Source organism: Anomaloglossus baeobatrachus, chromosome 3 (assembly GCF_048569485.1).
Source record: "Anomaloglossus baeobatrachus isolate aAnoBae1 chromosome 3, aAnoBae1.hap1, whole genome shotgun sequence".
NCBI classification, from domain to species: domain Eukaryota; kingdom Metazoa; phylum Chordata; class Amphibia; order Anura; family Aromobatidae; genus Anomaloglossus; species Anomaloglossus baeobatrachus.
In genome coordinates this window covers 456,948,035-456,965,529 of record NC_134355.1, presented here as the reverse complement: position 1 = coordinate 456,965,529, position 17,495 = coordinate 456,948,035, and the positions used below count along the sequence as shown (strand labels likewise).

Here is a 17,495-nt window from a genome sequence, read left to right as displayed (position 1 = left end):
AACCAAAAAAAGGGTAGGCTAGGAGTTTCCCCAGGGGGGATTACAGGTGGTGCTAAACATTTCCATCCCATAATATGGGTGCATGTGACACCCTGGCCTATCAGGTCGTCACAGGGAATTGTGCAGGAGGAAGAGGTGAAGTGACTCTCGAGAGGAGAGGTCACAGGAGAAGCAGGGCTCCCGAGTACTGGGTGGCAGACGTTGGTCTGGGCCTGGTAGGAGCTGGAACCCCGGTCGCAGGGGATAGTGTCAGGGGGCACAGACTGCCGAGGAGGGCGACTAGTGGCCTTGAGCTATCACCGGGCAGGGGCAAAGGCACGACAGGGTACAAGAACCCTAGGCCAGGAAGTAGCTTCACGCGTCCTGGTAATTTACCCGACAGGGGTGACGACTTCAAGTGCCATCCCCAACCCACTCCAAAATCAGGGTACTAGCGCACCGATGGGATAGGACTTTCCCAATACAGTCCAAAGAAATCCTACGCGTGAACCCTGAGGGCAAGCTCACTCCGTTAGCCATACGGATGAGTGGGACCCGAAAAGTTTCAGACTTGAGGGTCCAAAGAAGAAAACACAGGTGCCAAGGAAAGTGTCACAGACTAACCGCAACACCAAGGGCACGGACCCAAGCGTGTTCCCTCCCAGCTGCAGTGGTGCTCAGAAATCTGGTTTACAAGCTGTCGGTGTGGTTATTTCTGTACTGAGTGAGTACACTGAAAACCCTTCTCCTACTCCCCAACGGCACCCCTTCATCACCGTCACCGGGCTCCCAGGGCAAAAAAAACCCTACCCACGGAGGGGTTAAAAACACTTTGCTGCCATACCATCGCCATCGGGCATCCCCCAACAGCAGAGGTGGTACCCTAACTTACCACGCACCATGGGTGGCGTCACGAACTTTCCTAATCCCGTGTATATACTCCCGCACTCCTTTTTGATTCGAGTGTCCGCGTGGAACCCCCGGGTCCGGAGACCCCCTCGAGCCACTGCGGCTCCGGATCCGAGCGGCTCGGCTGCGGCTACGGGAGCGGTACATGCATATTTCAAAATCTAGTTATTATTAATCCAGGATATTAAAGCAAAGGTTTGAATACTGCAACACCACCTAATGGTGTCCGTGGAAATTTCAGTGTAAGGAAGATGTTCATATGGTATATAAGTGGGTACAATTAGCAAGCAGGTTTATCACATTGTGTTGGTGGCACATTGCCAGCATAATACTGTATTGTGGGCACTGTGGAGGCAGCAAACTTTATTGGGGGCACTTGGCGCATCATACTGTATTGTTGGCACTGTGGAAAATATGATATTGTTTGTGAGGTACTGCACATCTACCTACTATTCAAATCAATAGAGGCGGATGTGCTGTACCTGGCCGTGACCACTATCAGAAGACGATGCAGCTCTGGAACTCGGCATTCCAGGCTGCCTGCTGCCACCAAAAACAGCTGATCAGTGGGGGTGTTGGGTGTCTGACCCTGGCTGATCAGACATTGATGACCTATCCTAACAATAGGTCATCAATATTTAAGTAGTGGACAACCTCTCTAAATAAGTGATCTGATGATAGATATTGTAGAAAATAAATGTCCTTGATAAATTTATATAGATGATGTGCTGCTGATATAGATCATTGTTAAGCTGGCCTAAAATTCCTCGCACCCAGTGCACAAACATTTCTGTTTAAACTGTACGATATTTAAGTATGAACATTCCTATGAACACTTTTTCTCTGATTATCCACCATCAATATGGGCTCCAACAATTGAACAGAACAAAATAGTGAAATATTCACTTGATAGTGTCACATTAGAGAAAGAACAATTTTAAAAATACATCTCTGCCCGAAATATTAGTCTTCCTACAGCAATATACCGGTAAATATTATTTGTCTTCTTATAGGCGAAAGTATCCCAGTAACAAAGACACCGCTTGACCAAGTTAAAAACTGCACCCCCTGGAAAATACATAGTGGGGAGGATTACAAAGGGCATGTGCTATTCTGTGGAACTGAAGTGATCCAGACTACTGCATCTGGCTCTATGCATGTAACTGCAGTTGTGATGCAAACAGGTAGGTATATTATTTCCCACTGTGTAAATATAGAAGAGATCCATGATAAAATAGTAAAGGCCTGAAAGAGGTTGTCGGACGAACACTTTTTTTTAATCAATAGATCTGTGAACAATAATAAGTTGTACAACTATGACATATCCCTGTAATCCAGGTCTCTGCTCCTACATTATGGTGCTCTCAGATCACATAGCAAAAATTTGGTGACAAATTCCCTTTAAAGGGATTCTCCATTTATTGTATATTGAGATAAATCTCTGATAAATGCGGACCACCACTAATGATAGATTTCCTCTAAACTATGACAATCAGCTTTTATTTTTTTCTGGAAATTATAATGGTGCTTAGTAACATGGGTTTTTCTCTACAGGTTTCAACACAGCAAAAGGAGATATGGTGCGATCAATTCTGTACCCCAAACCCATGAATTTCAAGCTGTATCAAGATGCATCTCGATTTTTAATGTGTCTGATTGCAATAGCTGTAATTGGATTTATATATTCTGTAGTGCTATTTGCAGTTAAAGGGGTAAGCTTTAAGCAAATATGCCATATTGTAAATTTCCAATACTTTGTATTAATGTATATTTATACTATATGCTTTTCTTACACTATTAAAATAAATAGTAATTATATATAATTATGTAATATAATTTAGATACAGTGATGTTGAAAACAGCAAAGTTTCAAGTCCCATGCAATAAAAGATATAACAAATGGCCATAATCCTTTCCTACAGGGTAGCTGTAAACCGGGCATAGCCCTTAAATTCACCAGCAGTTCTGTATCAGAATGCTAGGAAGCCTTTATGGTAGTAAGCCAAACAAGCTATCTTGTAAAATCATTGTCATCCCCTCGATATATGTGTATTATCGGGGACTAGAAGTGAGTAGCCATAGCCGGCTGGAGTAAGTGGGCAGGAGATGAGATAGTGAGTGTGACCGCCCCGAGCTTAATCAACATTAATTCTTAAGTCCATGTAGGCATGGGGTTGTTTAATAGAAGCTGGGGTCTGGGAGTAAGACCCCCAGACAGGGTGGGGGGGGGGGCACTACCATGCCTACCAAATATGCCACTTTTATTAAGCTCCCCCCTACACTCCCCCTTTCTGGGGCTCTTATCCCAACACCCCTGGTTCTATTATAAACAAGCCTACATGGACTTAAGAATTATTGTTGACTAAACTTGGGCGGTCACGTCCACTATCTCATCTCCCGCCCCCTAGCTCTGAGTGGCCACGCCCACTCTTTTACGGTCCCCGATAATACATGTATGTCATCCCCTCCCGACCGATTTTTTTGCTTCTGCTCTTTCGCAGTTTTTTTTTAACTGCTCTCTTGCAAAGATTTACAGTCATATGAAAAAGGTCGGGCACCCCTATTAATGTTTATGTTTTTTCTTTATAACAATTTGGGTTTTTGCAACAGCTATTTCAGTTTCATATATCTAATAACTGATGGACTGAGTGATATTTCTGGATTGAAATGAGGTTTATTGTACTAACAGAAAATGTGCAATCCGCATTTAAACAAAATTTGACCGATGCAAAAGTATGGGCACCTCAACATAAAAGTGACATTAATATTTTGTAGATCCTCCTTTTGCAAAAATAACAACCTCTAGTCGCTTCCTGTAGGTTTTAATGAGTTCCTGGATCCTGGATGAAGGTATATTTGACCATTCCTGATTACAAAACAATTCCAGTTCAGTTAAGTTTGATGGTCACCAAGCATGGACAGCACGCTTCAAATCATCCCACAGATTTTCAATGATATTCAGGTCTGGGGACTGGGATGGCCATTCCAGAACATTGTAATTGTTCTTCTGCATGAATGCCTGAGTAGATTTGGAGCGGTGTTTTGAATCATTGTCTTGCTGAAATATCCATCCCCTGCGTAACTTCAACTTCGTCACTGATTCTTGCACATTATTGTCAAGAATCTACTGATACTGAGTTGAATCCATGTGACCCTCAACTTTAACAAGATACCCGGTGATGGCATTGGCCACACAGCCCCAAAGCATGATGGAACCTCCACCAAATTTTACTGTGGGTAGCAAGTGCTTTTCTTGGAATGCCGTGTTTTTTGCCTCCATGCATAACGCCTTTTCTTATGACCAAACAACTCAATCTTTGTTTCATCAGTCCACAGGATCTTCTTCCAAAATGTAACTGGCTTGTCCAAATGTGCTTTTGCATACCTCAGGCGACTCTGTTTGTGGCGTGCTTGCAGAACGGCTTCTTTCGCATTACTCTCCCATACAGCTTCTCCTTGTGCAACGTGCGCTGTATTGTTGACCAATGCACATTGACACCATCTGCAGCAAGATGAAGCTGCAGGTCTTTGGAGGTGGTCTGTGGATTGTCCTTGACTGTTCTCACCATTCTTCTTCTCTGCCTTTCTGATATTTTTCTTGGCCTGCCACTTCTGGGCTTAACAAGAACTGTACCTGTGTTGTTCCATTTCCTTACTATGTTCCTCACAGTGGAAACTGACAATTTAAATCTCTGAGACAACTTTTTGTTTCCTTCCCCTGAACAACTATGTTGAATAATCTTTGTTTTCAGATCATTTGAGAGTTGTTTTGAGGAGCCCATGATTCCACTCTTCATAGGAGATTCAAATAGGAGAACTACTTGCAAGTGGCCACCTTAAATACCTTTTCTCATGATTGGATACACCTGCCTATGAAGTTCAAAGCTCAATGAGGTTACACAACCAATTTAGTGCTTTAGTAAGTCAGTAAAAAGTAGTTAGGAGTGTTCAAATCAAGAAATTGATAAGGGTGTCCATACTTTTGCACCGGTCAAATTTACTTTAAATGCGGATTGCACATTTTCATGCTTTGGGGCTGTGTGGCCAATGCCGGCACCGGGAATCTTGTTAAAGTTGAGGGTTGCATTGATTCAACTCAGTATCAGTAGATTCTTGACAATAATGTGCAAGAATCAGTGACGAAGTTGAAGTTACGCAGGGGATGGATATTTCAGCAAGACAATGATCCAAAACACCGCTCCAAATCTACTCAGGCATTCATGCAGAGGAACAATTACAATGTTCTGGAATGGCCATCCCAGTCCCCAGACCTGAATATCATTCAAAATCTGTGGGATGATTTGAAGCGGGCTGTCCATGCTCGGCGACCATCAAACTTAACTGAACTGGAATTGTTTTGTAATCAGGAATGGTCAAATATACCTTAATCCAGGATCCAGAAACGCATTAAAAGCTACAGGAAGCAACTAGAGGCTGTTATTTTTACAAAAGGAGGATCTACAAAATATTAATGTCACTTTTATTTTGAGGTGCCCATACTTTTGCACCGGTCAAATTTTGTTTATATGTGGATTGCACATTTTCTGTTAGTACAATAAACCTCATTTTAATCCAGAAATATTACTGAGTCCACCAGTTATTAGATATATGAAACTGAAATAGCTGTTGCAAAAACCCAAATTGTTAGAAAGAAAAAAGGTTAACATTAATAGGGGTGCCCAAACTTTTTCATATGACTGTATCATTCTAGCCGAATGAGGGGTAAGTTGTAGCTTTGAATGACACCATTCATTTTACCACTTAAGGTACAGTACTCCAACTGGAAGATTTCACAATTACAATATACAAGTCTCACATAGCCTTGGCCAGTTTACTTCTTCTGTCTGCTGTTTAGAAGAATGGCAGACACAGAAACACAGGCAATACCTAAGTCCCGCAATTCTAAGGCTTTTGGGACACATAGTAATTATAATATTTACATGATTCACATAAAAGTATATATAAAAGAAAGTGCTTGGCACCCTTGTCTGACAAGAATTTCACCAGATTGGCTTAGTACTTAACTCGCTAACCCTAACTCTAGTTATAAGATGATCACATCAAGTAAAAATATTGTATATCTACACTATAGTAAGCAAAGTACAGCAATGCTATAGGTCATCAGGACAGAACCTCATCTGAGAACATATAGAAAAAGAATCTGGCAGTCAAATGAAGTGAAAGCAAAAAATCCCTTTAATTGGGTAAATCACGTAGCAGTGTATAGTTTCTGACGTTTCGGTCAATCAATGACCTTCCTCATATACACACTGTCACAAGTGTTAGGTAGGTATTCTACAATCTACAATCAGCTGAGAAATGCTGCTGAGTGCGGCAGCTGAGGGATCAGGTCAGGTGGAGACAGTCAGCGTGAAGTATAGCAAAATCGCGTACGCCAAGCACCATAGCGATTTTTTGTTTTCACTTCATTTGAGTGCAAAATTCTTTTACTATATGAAGACAGGGTTGGATCTTATCTGAGCACCAATCATAACCGCCTGGAGTGCCGTAAATCTATGATTTAATGTGCTCATCTGAGAACATTCATATCAAATCTACTGTAATCATGTCACATGAGGCAACTCCTGCACCTTCTACAACCTCTCAACATCTTGGGCATTTATGGCAGCTGCTTGTATCAATGTTAGGATGAGGACAATGGGTCACTGCTACACCTTTCATAATTCTTTGGGAGTAGCAACGCATATGGCATGTTATAGGATGAGGTGCCGCACTGGTTACTATTGGAGGTATATATACTGAGACACACTGTGAATAAATTGTTTTATTAAGATCACTTGGATAGTTTTGTATTACTAAGTCTATTATGAAGTATTTTGGAATACAAGTTCAGAATTAGTGAAAAATTCTGGTTGTAAATCACAGAGCACAAGGTTTAACTGCTCCCTTGAAATGGTTGTGTCTAAGTTATATACCTCCATACAAAATGAGTCCTACATAAGGAGTCCATTGGAAAATGCAACTTTGTTTCTGATAAAATTAATTTGGAGACAAAAGAAGTAAACAGCAATCTGTCACGCTTCCGGTGTCCCAGCAGCGCTCCTTACCCACTGATCCGGTCACACCATCCCGGCACGGCTCCGTACCCACTGTTCCAGTCTCACTGTCGCTGCACCGCTCCTTAACCACTGATCCAGCCCACGTGTTCTCTGGTCATGGTTGCCGCTCCCGCTCGTGCTCTCCTGCGTCCTGCTCCTGGTCTCATGAGGCTGACTCTGAGTCTTAGACCCATGCCTCTGTATAGGACCGGGCCGCGCCCACTCTCCTGGTCTTATTGGCCCAGCACACCTGAAGCAGGATATGACATAGGGCTGTGCTGGGTATATAAGACTGGCCTTTCCTTATGGGCAGGGCCTGATCAACGTGTCTTGAAGCTTAGTCTTGTGAGCTAGGTGCTCAGGTCTCCTTGTGCCGTGTCCCGTTACCAATACCATTGCCTGACGTTCCTACCCGACACGTGTACCGGAATCCTGTACTGTCTCCGTTTCCAGGAACTCTGAGGCCCCAGTAACTTTGTCCTACCCTTTCCCTGTGGGACGCTGTCCCTGCCCCGTTAGTGCTCCGGCTACCGTGCATCCAGGCCTCCGGTGGGGTGCACGGTCCAGTGGATCCACCTCCTGGACTTAACACAATCTCATGCAGCTCTATATGAGCTGAGCTGTTAAAAATATGGTGCCATATTTTGACCATATTCATGAGCCCTAACTATATATAAGTGGTCTTTACTAATTAGTATTTGATATGGACATTTACACTGGTTTAAATGGATTTTCTAGATTTATGATAGTGATGACCAATCATTAAAGGGAATCTGTCAGCAGATTTTTGCGACCTCAACTAAGAGCAGCATGATGTAGGCAAAGAGGCCCTGAGTTCAACAAGGTATCACTTGGATTACTGTGCGTAACCTTTCAGACACAGTGAAAGATTTTAGATTTTTTATGTAGTAGAGCTCTGGGAGCTGCCCTCCGCCCACACCAGTCTTTCAGTGTACATTTCCATAGACAGAAGCTGCTAATCACAGAAAGGGGTGAAGATGGACTAGAGCTCACTAGCTGCTGAGACCCAGTAATGATAAAGATAAAAAGCTTAAACTAACATTGTAGGTAAGCAAAAAAAGACTGTGAGATAACAGACACAGGGCTGAAGGCTCTGTTTTAATCTTGCAGTATGCTGTTTTCAGATTACATTGCAGAAATCTGCTGACAGAGTCCCTTTAAGAAAGGTCATCAATATCAGATCGATGGGTGTCTAAAGTCTCAGTCACACTAAACAACTTACCAGCGATCCCAACAACGATACAACCTGATAGGGATCTATGGTAAGTTGCTAGGAGGTCGCTGGTGAGATGTCACACTAAGCGACGCTCCAGCGATCCCACCAGCAACCTGACCTGGCAGGGATCGCTGGAGCGTCGCTACACGTGGAAGAATGCTGTGCTTGGTAACTAAGGTAAATATCGGGTAACCAACCCGATATTTACCTTGGTTACCAGCGCACACCTAGCCACAGTACACATGGGGTTAATTACCCGATGTGTACTGCAGCTACATGTGCACAGAGCAGGAGCCGGCACTGACAGCTGAGAGCGGCGGAGGCTGGTAACAAAGGTAAATATCGGGTAACCAAGGTAAGGGCTTCTTGGTTACCCGATATTTACCATGGTTACCAGAAGCCGGCTCCTGCTGCCTGCACATTTAGTTGTTGCTCTGTCGCTGTCACACACAGCGATGTGCGCTTCACAGCGGGAGAGCAACAACTAAAAAATGGCCCAGGACATTCAGCAACAACCAGCGACCTCACAGCAGGGGCCAGGTTGTTGCTGGATGTCACACTAAGCAACATCGCTAGCAAGTTGTGCATCAGCAGCGATGTTGCTAGCGATGTTGCTTAGTATGACGGTACCTTATCACTCCATTGCCAAAATCAGGAGCTAGCATCTTCCTCTGCTGCCATATTAGAGCTGATCTGCAGAATTCAGCCGGTCACTACGTATTGAATGAGGCTGTATAGTGCACCTCTGTTCTATGTTTCTATTTGGCCACTACTGGTGCCCATAACAGCTTATTGGAGGGGGTGCTGCATGTATGACCATGTATCGCCAATCTGATAATGACTATCCTGAGGATGGGTCATCAGTGTCTTAATATTGCGCCTTCAACAAAACGTGTGATTGCTGGTATTACTAGTCCTTTTTCATTTCAATCTGTCTTTATGTCTTTATTTCTATCTCAGTTGCATGTATACCATGTAACAATGACTCATGTCACATGGTTTATATTTCAGGGAACAGCTCGAGATGTTATTGTCAAGTCCTTAATTGCAGTAACTGTCGCAATACCCCCAGTACTTCCCGCTGCAGTTGCAACAGCCATCATGTATGCTCAGAAACGGCTTAAAAAGAAAAAAATATTTTGCCTTAGTCCTCAGAGGATCAATGTGTGTGGGAGAATAAACCTGGTATGCTTTGATAAGGTAAGAGGTGTTCTTTACAGTGTTTAATAAATCCAGACAATTAGGCCTCAATTCATCAAGGCTGGCAATGTTCACAGCAGTTTTGATGATGGGGCGTTTTGGAGTCAGACACTCCTGATTACTTAAGATCCGCAAAACTCTTAAAGGGCATCTGCCACCAGATTTTTGATAATCAATCTGAGAGCAGCATAATGTAGAAATAGAGACTCTGATTCTAGTGATGTGTCACTTACTAGGCTGTATGCTGTCATTTAGGTAAAATCCCTGTACATCTGCTGCAGTTTAGCAGCTATGTATAACCCCGCCCACACCACACTGATTGGCAGATTTTGAGTATGTGCCGCCCCTGAAGCGGTCGAACCGCTTGGATACGGGGTCTGCTGTGGCTCGAGGAACTCCGGACCCGGGGGGCTCGCGGCCACTTCAAATGCAAAGGGGGGTATTTATAGGGGATAAAAGTTTGTGACGTCACCCGTTGTTCGCGGTAAGGGGAGTAGCACCACTGCCGATGGGAGTATCCAGGGAAAAATGAAGTGGTGCAGCCATATGACGTTCCCTCCACGGGTAGGGGAGGCCCCGGGACTCTGGCAGGTGGAGGTGTAGGGGAGCGTGGTGCAGATTGGAAGCAGGGAAGGACAGCGTACTCACTCAGGCAGTGTTGGTAGTGATGCAACCACAAAGCAGACTCTGACACAAATGTAAATGTGACGCTCTGGCAAAACCAAGTAGTCACACTGAAGAGGCCCCCACGTAACACCATCTCACACAGGGTTACACACAGCCGACCAGAAACCCTAGTCACCCCCCCAGGGTAGGAAAGCCACACCAGTGGGTGGGACCAGGTGGATGGAGAACGCCCACCTAGGGGTCTGAAGAACCCGGGGTGGGAAAAGAGTCAGTTAAGAGATGGGAGTTGAAAGTTGTAGTTCAAGTGGAGTGGAGTGGTGTAGTTGAGGAGGAGAAAGTGAAGGCTGAGACAGAAAGAAAAGGCGTCGGGGTTGGAGCCCCGGGTGCTGCCTAGGTGGCAGACGGTGATCCGTGTCTGTCAGGAGACGGGAAGACGGCTGCCGGAGATCCGAGGTGGACCGGCACAGGGTTGGAGCCTGGCGCTACTGACACCGGAGAACCGACCCGGAAACCAAGCACAGAGTGGGTACTTGGACCCTGAAGCCAGGACCGGAACCAATGGCCTAGATAATTAACCAATTGAGGGCAGGATTATAGATCCTGTCCCAACCAAAGTCCCAAAAGCAGACAACCACCCACCACAAGGGATAGGGCATCCTCCAGGGCCCGGTAGATCCCAAGGGTCAGCGTCAGCAGGCAAGGCTCCCAACAAAAGGACCGGGAGCAGACTCCCGTGTTTAACACCGGGAAGTCTACCACACCAAATACAGAGTGCAGAGGAAAGTGGCACAGACCACCAGCCAGGGTATGGGACCAGATACACCTGACCGCGGTGGCCGGCCACCAGCACCTTGGTTTACCATTGGACTTGTGTGATTCATTTAATCGTGAGTAAACTAACATCCCCCAGTCTGACGGGGCGCACCGGCCCCTGCAGTCACCATCCTCAGCATAAGAGACACTGGGCCCTGGGGCATAAATCCCTACCCACGGAGGGGTTAATATCCAGCTGCCATCCCATCTTACCCCAGGTGCCCCACAACAGCAGCGGTGGTGGCACATTTCACCACACACCGAGGGTGGCGTCACAGACAGTTTACGGCAAAACCCGTACAAATCCGTCCCTTTTTTATTTGAAGTGTCTGCGCGACCCCCGGGTCTGGTAGAATCCCTTGAGCCACACTGCGGATGGCGGCACATAAACCAAGTCCCTGGGTGCTGCTGCCACTTCAGGGGAGCTCGTCCGGGAGTCCGCTCCCTTTGGTATTGCTGATGGTCTGTACCTTGCCTACATGCACTGTAACTTCTGAATGACCTCTATGCTTGAAGCTGTCTGGGTCCCGCTCCCCACTGTTAAGTAGGGAAGCTGTGTGCTCGATGGCTGACACTTGGGATTTCAGTGGGCCGCATAAGCTGGAAAGTCCTATCCCCCTCGTTGTGTTGATGCCTTCAATCTCTGAGCTCTTGTTGAAAGTTCATAAAGATACTATCCTCCACAGATTAATTATCAGGTTGCGTTAAGTTACTCCCTTATCTAATGTCCAGTACCCCGCCATGTTCTGTACTGATTCAGTTATTAGGTACTTCGGTGCCGACCGTTCCCCCAAAACTAAAGGTGGTGTCACACACAGCGACAACGACAATGACATCGCTGCTACGTCTGTGTGCGCGGCGTGTGCTGCTACAGTGTGCGCGGCTCCCTGCTCTCTGCACATGTTGCAGCACTGTCGTTATGATCGCTGCTTCGGCTGCTGTTTGACAGCTAAGCAGCGATCATAACAGCGACTTACAAGGTCGCTGCTACGTCACAGAAAATGGTGACGTAACAGCGACGTCGTTGTCGCTTTCGTTTAGTGTGACCCCAGCTTTAGCCTGGCGCCTTTCTCCAATACCCTGCGACCGGGTCTCTGACTCCTTTGGTCTCAGATCACTGTCTGCGACCTAACCAACGTCTCCCAGGAAGCTCCAAGTCCCAGCTCCTCACTCTTTGAGAGCTACCACTGCTCTGACTCTGCCCCTTCCACCAGTCTTAAAGATAAGAGGAAAATATAGGTTTCAGCTCACCCGTGTGATGTCCTTCAGGCTGGGGTGGATGCCCCTAGTCCTCCGGACAGGCAGGTCCATAATCCAAGGCAATGGCAGAAAAAGAGGGATGGGACTCAGCACCAATTCTGTATAATACAACTTAGAATCTTTATTTTCAAAAGCTAAATTGATCACAGGTCATCCAGAGAAAACGCCATGCGGCTTGACGCATTTCGGTTGGAGAGGGGGAGTTAAAACCAGTCCTTAATCATAAGCATGGCGTTTTCTCTGGATGACCTGTGATCGTTTTAACTTTTGAAAATAAAGATTCCAAGTTTTATTATACAGAATTGGTGCTTAGTCCCATCCCTCTTTTTCTGCCGTTGCCTCCTACCAGTCTGTCTAATCCCTAGGCAGGTGGCCCTGTTCCAGCTGGACCACCCACTGGTGTGTCTGACAGGGTGTGGTGTGAGGTGTGACTAGGATTTGCATGCTGATGGACCAATACTAAAAATTAGGATCCCAGAACCATGAGGGGTTGAGTCCTGCACCAGACAAGAAAAGGAAGTGCAGTACTCTGTGACACCATGACTAGTTCAGGGGCGTCACACCTATGTAAAGTGTACACATAAATCTGTCAATCAGTTGTGGGGGTGGGTTATACATAGCTCATGAATACCTAGCTGCAGGTTGACTAATCCTCTAATAATTTGCTACTGACAAAAAGTGAGGTTTTATCAAAATTACAATTTTCAAGTGTTTTGATGAATTGAGGCCTCAAATGTTATATACAGTATTACCAAATTCAATATTATCAAGAGTCAATTGCAACATGCTATTGTTCCCATTATATTTATCAAAATCACAAGACATAAGCAAGACACTCTCTATTTTAGATTAACCCCTTAGAGATGGGCAACTGTTTGATTTTAGATTTTTCCTTCCCCTATTCCAAGAGGCATAACTTTATTCTTCTTCTGTCGATATTGCCGTGTGAGGGCTTGTTCTTTGCCAGATGTACTTTTGACCGACACCATTCAGTTTGTCATATGATGTAATGGAAAGCAGGAAAAAAATTCCAAGTGTGGCAAAATAGCAAAAAAAGTGAAATTCTGATATTTTTTCTTTGTTTTTTTATTTACAGAGTTCATTTTACAATAAAACTGACCTGGCAATATGATTCTCCTAGTCAGTACAATTACATAGATACCAAACGTGTAGTTTATGTTTTATCTAAGTGATGAAACAAATTCGGAAATTTTGAAAAACAAAATTTTACTTGTGTCCTGACTTTCTGAGAGCCATCTGGGGTTGTGTGAGGGCTTGTTTTTTGTGCCCTGAGCTGATGTTTTTATTGATATTATGTTTCGATCACCTGTTATTCCATATTTTTCTCTTGTTACAGTGGTCAAAAAACTGCGATTCTGACAATTTAGATTTTTTTTTCTCCTTACGCTGTTTACTGATCAGATTAAATTATTTTATATTTTGATAGATTGCTCTTTTACGAATGCAGCAATACCAAATATGTGTATTTTTCATTTATTTTTTATTTATTAATTTTTCATGTGCTTACAAGGTGGTGATTTGAACTTTTTTCCCATTTTTTAAAACAATGTTTTCTACTTTGTACTGTGTTCCCCTTTGTGAACCTGCAATAGTCTGATCAGTTGTTCTATATTCAATGCCACAGCACTTCTGTATATTCAAGAACTCACAGACTCCGATGAATGCTCACCACAGGCTGCTTTGCACAGGACTACTGTGATGACTGACACAGGTGTCATCAGATGACTCCTGGATGTCATACAACTCATCGGCATCCCACTTAAGCATCGTGAGCATGCTGAAGAAGGTTCAAAAAAGTACGTCCCCCCTGCCAGCGCACGTTAAATGGCGCTGGCACGTTTAACAGTGTCATGCGGTGTTCTGCGTTGCACTCGCTGGGTGTCATGGCAGTGTCAGACTCGGTTCACACTTCAGAGTCCGATAAACTGCCTGGTATTCTTTAGTTGCACAACCTGTCATGGGCGTCAGCTGGTTCTGGCTTTACTGCTTTCCAGTACAACGGGAGTTAATTTCTTCTGGCCTGTTATCAGCTGCTCAGGCTGCTGTCTCAGGCTATCTCAGGCTGCTGATCACCATTTCCAGCCTTTCTAAAGTTCTGGATCAGGGGCTGAGTACTGGATACAGCTCTTTTGCTTCCTGGTTCCTGTTGTTATCCAGTCATATGGGTTTGCGGTTCAGCATGGTGTGAGTCCTCCAGTGGTGTATTTGCTTCCAACACCTTTGCGTTACTCCCCAGTACACATATTGTCCCTCTGTGTTTGAGTGCAGTGTGCATGAGTTTTCATTTACCCTTGTCTGTGATTACTTGTGGGGCTTTGGTAACTGGGTTTCCAGCCTGCACCCTCAGTGGGGGGGAGTAGTATTAGGATTTGGACAGGAGACAGGGCCACGTTGGAGGCTCGAACCTAGCTACTATTAAGTCTACCTTTTGAGAAAAGGCACAGTACAGGGGCCCCAGTCTTAGGGTCAGCCTAGGAGCCCCTGTTCCATCCATATACAGTGCCTTGCGAAAGTATTTATTCAAAAATTCAGTAATTTTTCAACCTTTTCCCACATTTCAGGCTTCAAACATAAAGATAAAAAAATTAATGTTGTGGTGAAGAATCAACAACACGTGGGACACAATTGTGAAGTTGAATGAAATTTTTTGCTTATTTTAAACTTTTTTTAAAAAATAAACAAAAAAACTGGGCGAGCAATATTATTCGGCCCCTTTAAGTTAATACTTTGTAGCATCACTTTTTGATACAATTACAGCTGCAAGCCGCTTGGGGTATGTCTCTATCAGTTTTGCACATCAAGAGACTGAATTTCTTGCCCATTCTTCCTTTGCAAATAGCTGGAGCTGAGTGAGGTTTGATGGAAAGCGTTTGTGAACAGCAGTTTTCAGCTTCTTTCCACAGATTCTCAATTGGATTAAGGTCTGGACTTTGACTTGGACATTCTAACACCTGGATATGTTTATTTGTGAACCGTTCCATTGTAGATTTTGCTTTATGTTTTGGATCATTGTCTTGTTGAAAGAAAAATCTCCGTCCCAGTCTCAGGTCTTTTGCAGACTCCAACAGGTTTTCTTCAAGAATGGTCCTGTATTTGGCTCCATCCATCTTTCCATCAATTTTAACCATCTTCTTTGTCCCTGCTGAAGAAAAGCAGGCCCATACCATGATACTGCCACCATCATGTTTGCCATGTTTGACAGTGGGGATGGTATGTTCAGGGTTATGAGCTGTGTTGCTTTTATACCAAATATATCGTTTGGCATTTGTGCCCAAATAGTTCAATTTTGGTTTCATCTGACCAGAGTAGCTTCTTCCACATGTTTGGTGTGTCTCCCAGGTGGCTTGTGGCAAACTGTAAGCAACACTTTTTATGGCTATCTTTGAGAAATGGCTTTTTCTTGCCACTCTTCCATCCATAAAGGCCAGATTTGTGCAGTGTATGACTGATTGTTGTGCTATGGACAGACTCTCCCACCTCAGCTGTAGATCTCTGCAGTTCATCCAGAATGATCATGGGCCTCTTGGCTGCATCTCTGATCAGTCTACTCCTTGTTTGAGATGAAAGTTTGGATGGACGGCCGAGTCTTCTTAGATTTGCAGTGGAATGATACTCTTTCCATTTCAATATGATCACTTGCACAGTGCTTCTTGGGATATTTAAAGCTGTGGAAATCTTTTTGTAACCAAATTCAGCTTTAAACTTCTCCACAACAGTATCACGGACCTTCCTCTTGTGTTCCTTGGTATTCATGATGTTCTCTGTGCTTGAAACAGAACACTGACACTATCACAGAGCAGGTGCATTTATATGGAGACCTGATTACACACAGGTGGCTTATATCTATCATCAGCAGTCATTTAGGACAACATTGGATCATTCAGAGATCCTCAATGAACTTCTGGAGTGAGTTTGCTGCACTGAAAGTAAAGGGGACGAATAATATTGCACGCTTCACTTTTCAGTTTATTCGTTTTTACAAAAGTTTAAAATAAGCAATACATTTCATTCAACTTCTCAATTGTGTCCCACTTGTTGATTCTTCACCATAACATTAACATTTTTAGCTTTATGTTTGAAGCCTGAAATGTGGGATAAGGTTGAAAAATTAAAAAGGGCCGAATACTTTCACAAGGCACTATGTCTTGTGTCATACAGCCTATGGTGGAGTGGCCCACTGCCCACAGCTGGTAACCTGTTAAATATTGCTGTCAATCTATGACAGTTGCATTTACACTGCAGTACAGTACTTTGACATACTTTGATGTGTGCAATGTCCAGTCACAGTTTTCTGCAACAACATATACCGCATTTCTTCTTCATCGTACATACATGCATGTTGATACATTAATCTTGTGCTTCTGTTTTATCCAGACAGGTACTTTAACTGAAGATGGTCTTGATTTGTGGGGGGTAGTACCATCAAACAATGGCAGGTGATTATTGTATTTTCAGCTCTTTATGAAGTACTTATAAATAAAGCCTAACAGTTAAGGAAGCTATGACAACATTTATTCAGGGTTTTTTTCTGATGCCACTCTAATAAAGAATAGCTTAAGGATGGTTTAAGGCCAAACCTATTTAACGGACAGATGCCAGCTACACTCTATCATTGATTCATCACACTGTCACTGTTACTGGCACCTGTCCTATTTCTTTCTACCCCTAATAATTGAAACTCTGTATTATTCACAGATTACTACTTTCATCTCCTTCACTGCTGCAGTTCATCCCCACATTACTGTCTGGAGTATTTATCCACTGTTTTAGGGCCTTCTCTTCCTATGTCCATCGCTGAGTTGTGAGCTCTGATGTACTCTCTATTTTAAAATTGCCCTAAAACAGCTGATGCATTCACTGCTTAGGGTTTTATACTGGGTATGATAGTTTCTCTTGGCTAGTTGGGACAACGTTTTTTCTGAGGATCTTGACTGTTGGACCTCCTAACCAGATGAGTGATAACTTTGTCATTTATGGCATATTAGTGCTGACTGCTGAGTTATCTCAGTTTGGTGTTTTAACAACTTATTTTGTTTCTCACTTTAGTTTTGGTGGTGCACCTCTTTGTTTAGTGTATGGTGAGTTAGGGATTGTTAGGGTTTCCCGTTGGTGAATGCGAGCACCACAACCCTAGGACATCATACCCTCCATTGCTAGGTAGGGACAGACCTAGGGCCCCTCATGGTCAGTTGTATCCCTACTTTTTTCTAGTTTTCCTTTATGGGCTTTTCTCCACTTGCGATTTCCATGTGCGAGTGCGAACCGATAAAAAATCGGATCGCACTCGCACCAATATTAAGCTATGAAGCATTGTCCACTAGCTTAATTTTATATGATACGACTCGTGCTCTCGGTGAAATCGCAGCATGCTGCGATTTGCACCGAGTCTA

The 17,495-nt window shown here is 44.0% G+C and overlaps 1 protein-coding gene across 3 annotated transcripts in view; it reads left to right on the top strand.

The window, feature by feature from the left end:
- The window catches only part of LOC142296642 (putative cation-transporting ATPase 13A5), a 251,505-nt gene that overhangs the window by 83,556 nt on the left and 150,454 nt on the right, over nt 1–17,495 (top strand). For all 3 annotated transcript variants that reach the window (XM_075340494.1, XM_075340493.1, XM_075340495.1), the window contains exons 10-13: nt 1,902–2,072; nt 2,443–2,600; nt 9,196–9,384; nt 16,480–16,541. In XM_075340494.1, coding sequence (XP_075196609.1) covers nt 1,902–2,072; nt 2,443–2,600; nt 9,196–9,384; nt 16,480–16,541 — 580 coding nt within the window. The remainder of the gene's footprint in view (nt 1–1,901; nt 2,073–2,442; nt 2,601–9,195; nt 9,385–16,479; nt 16,542–17,495) is intronic.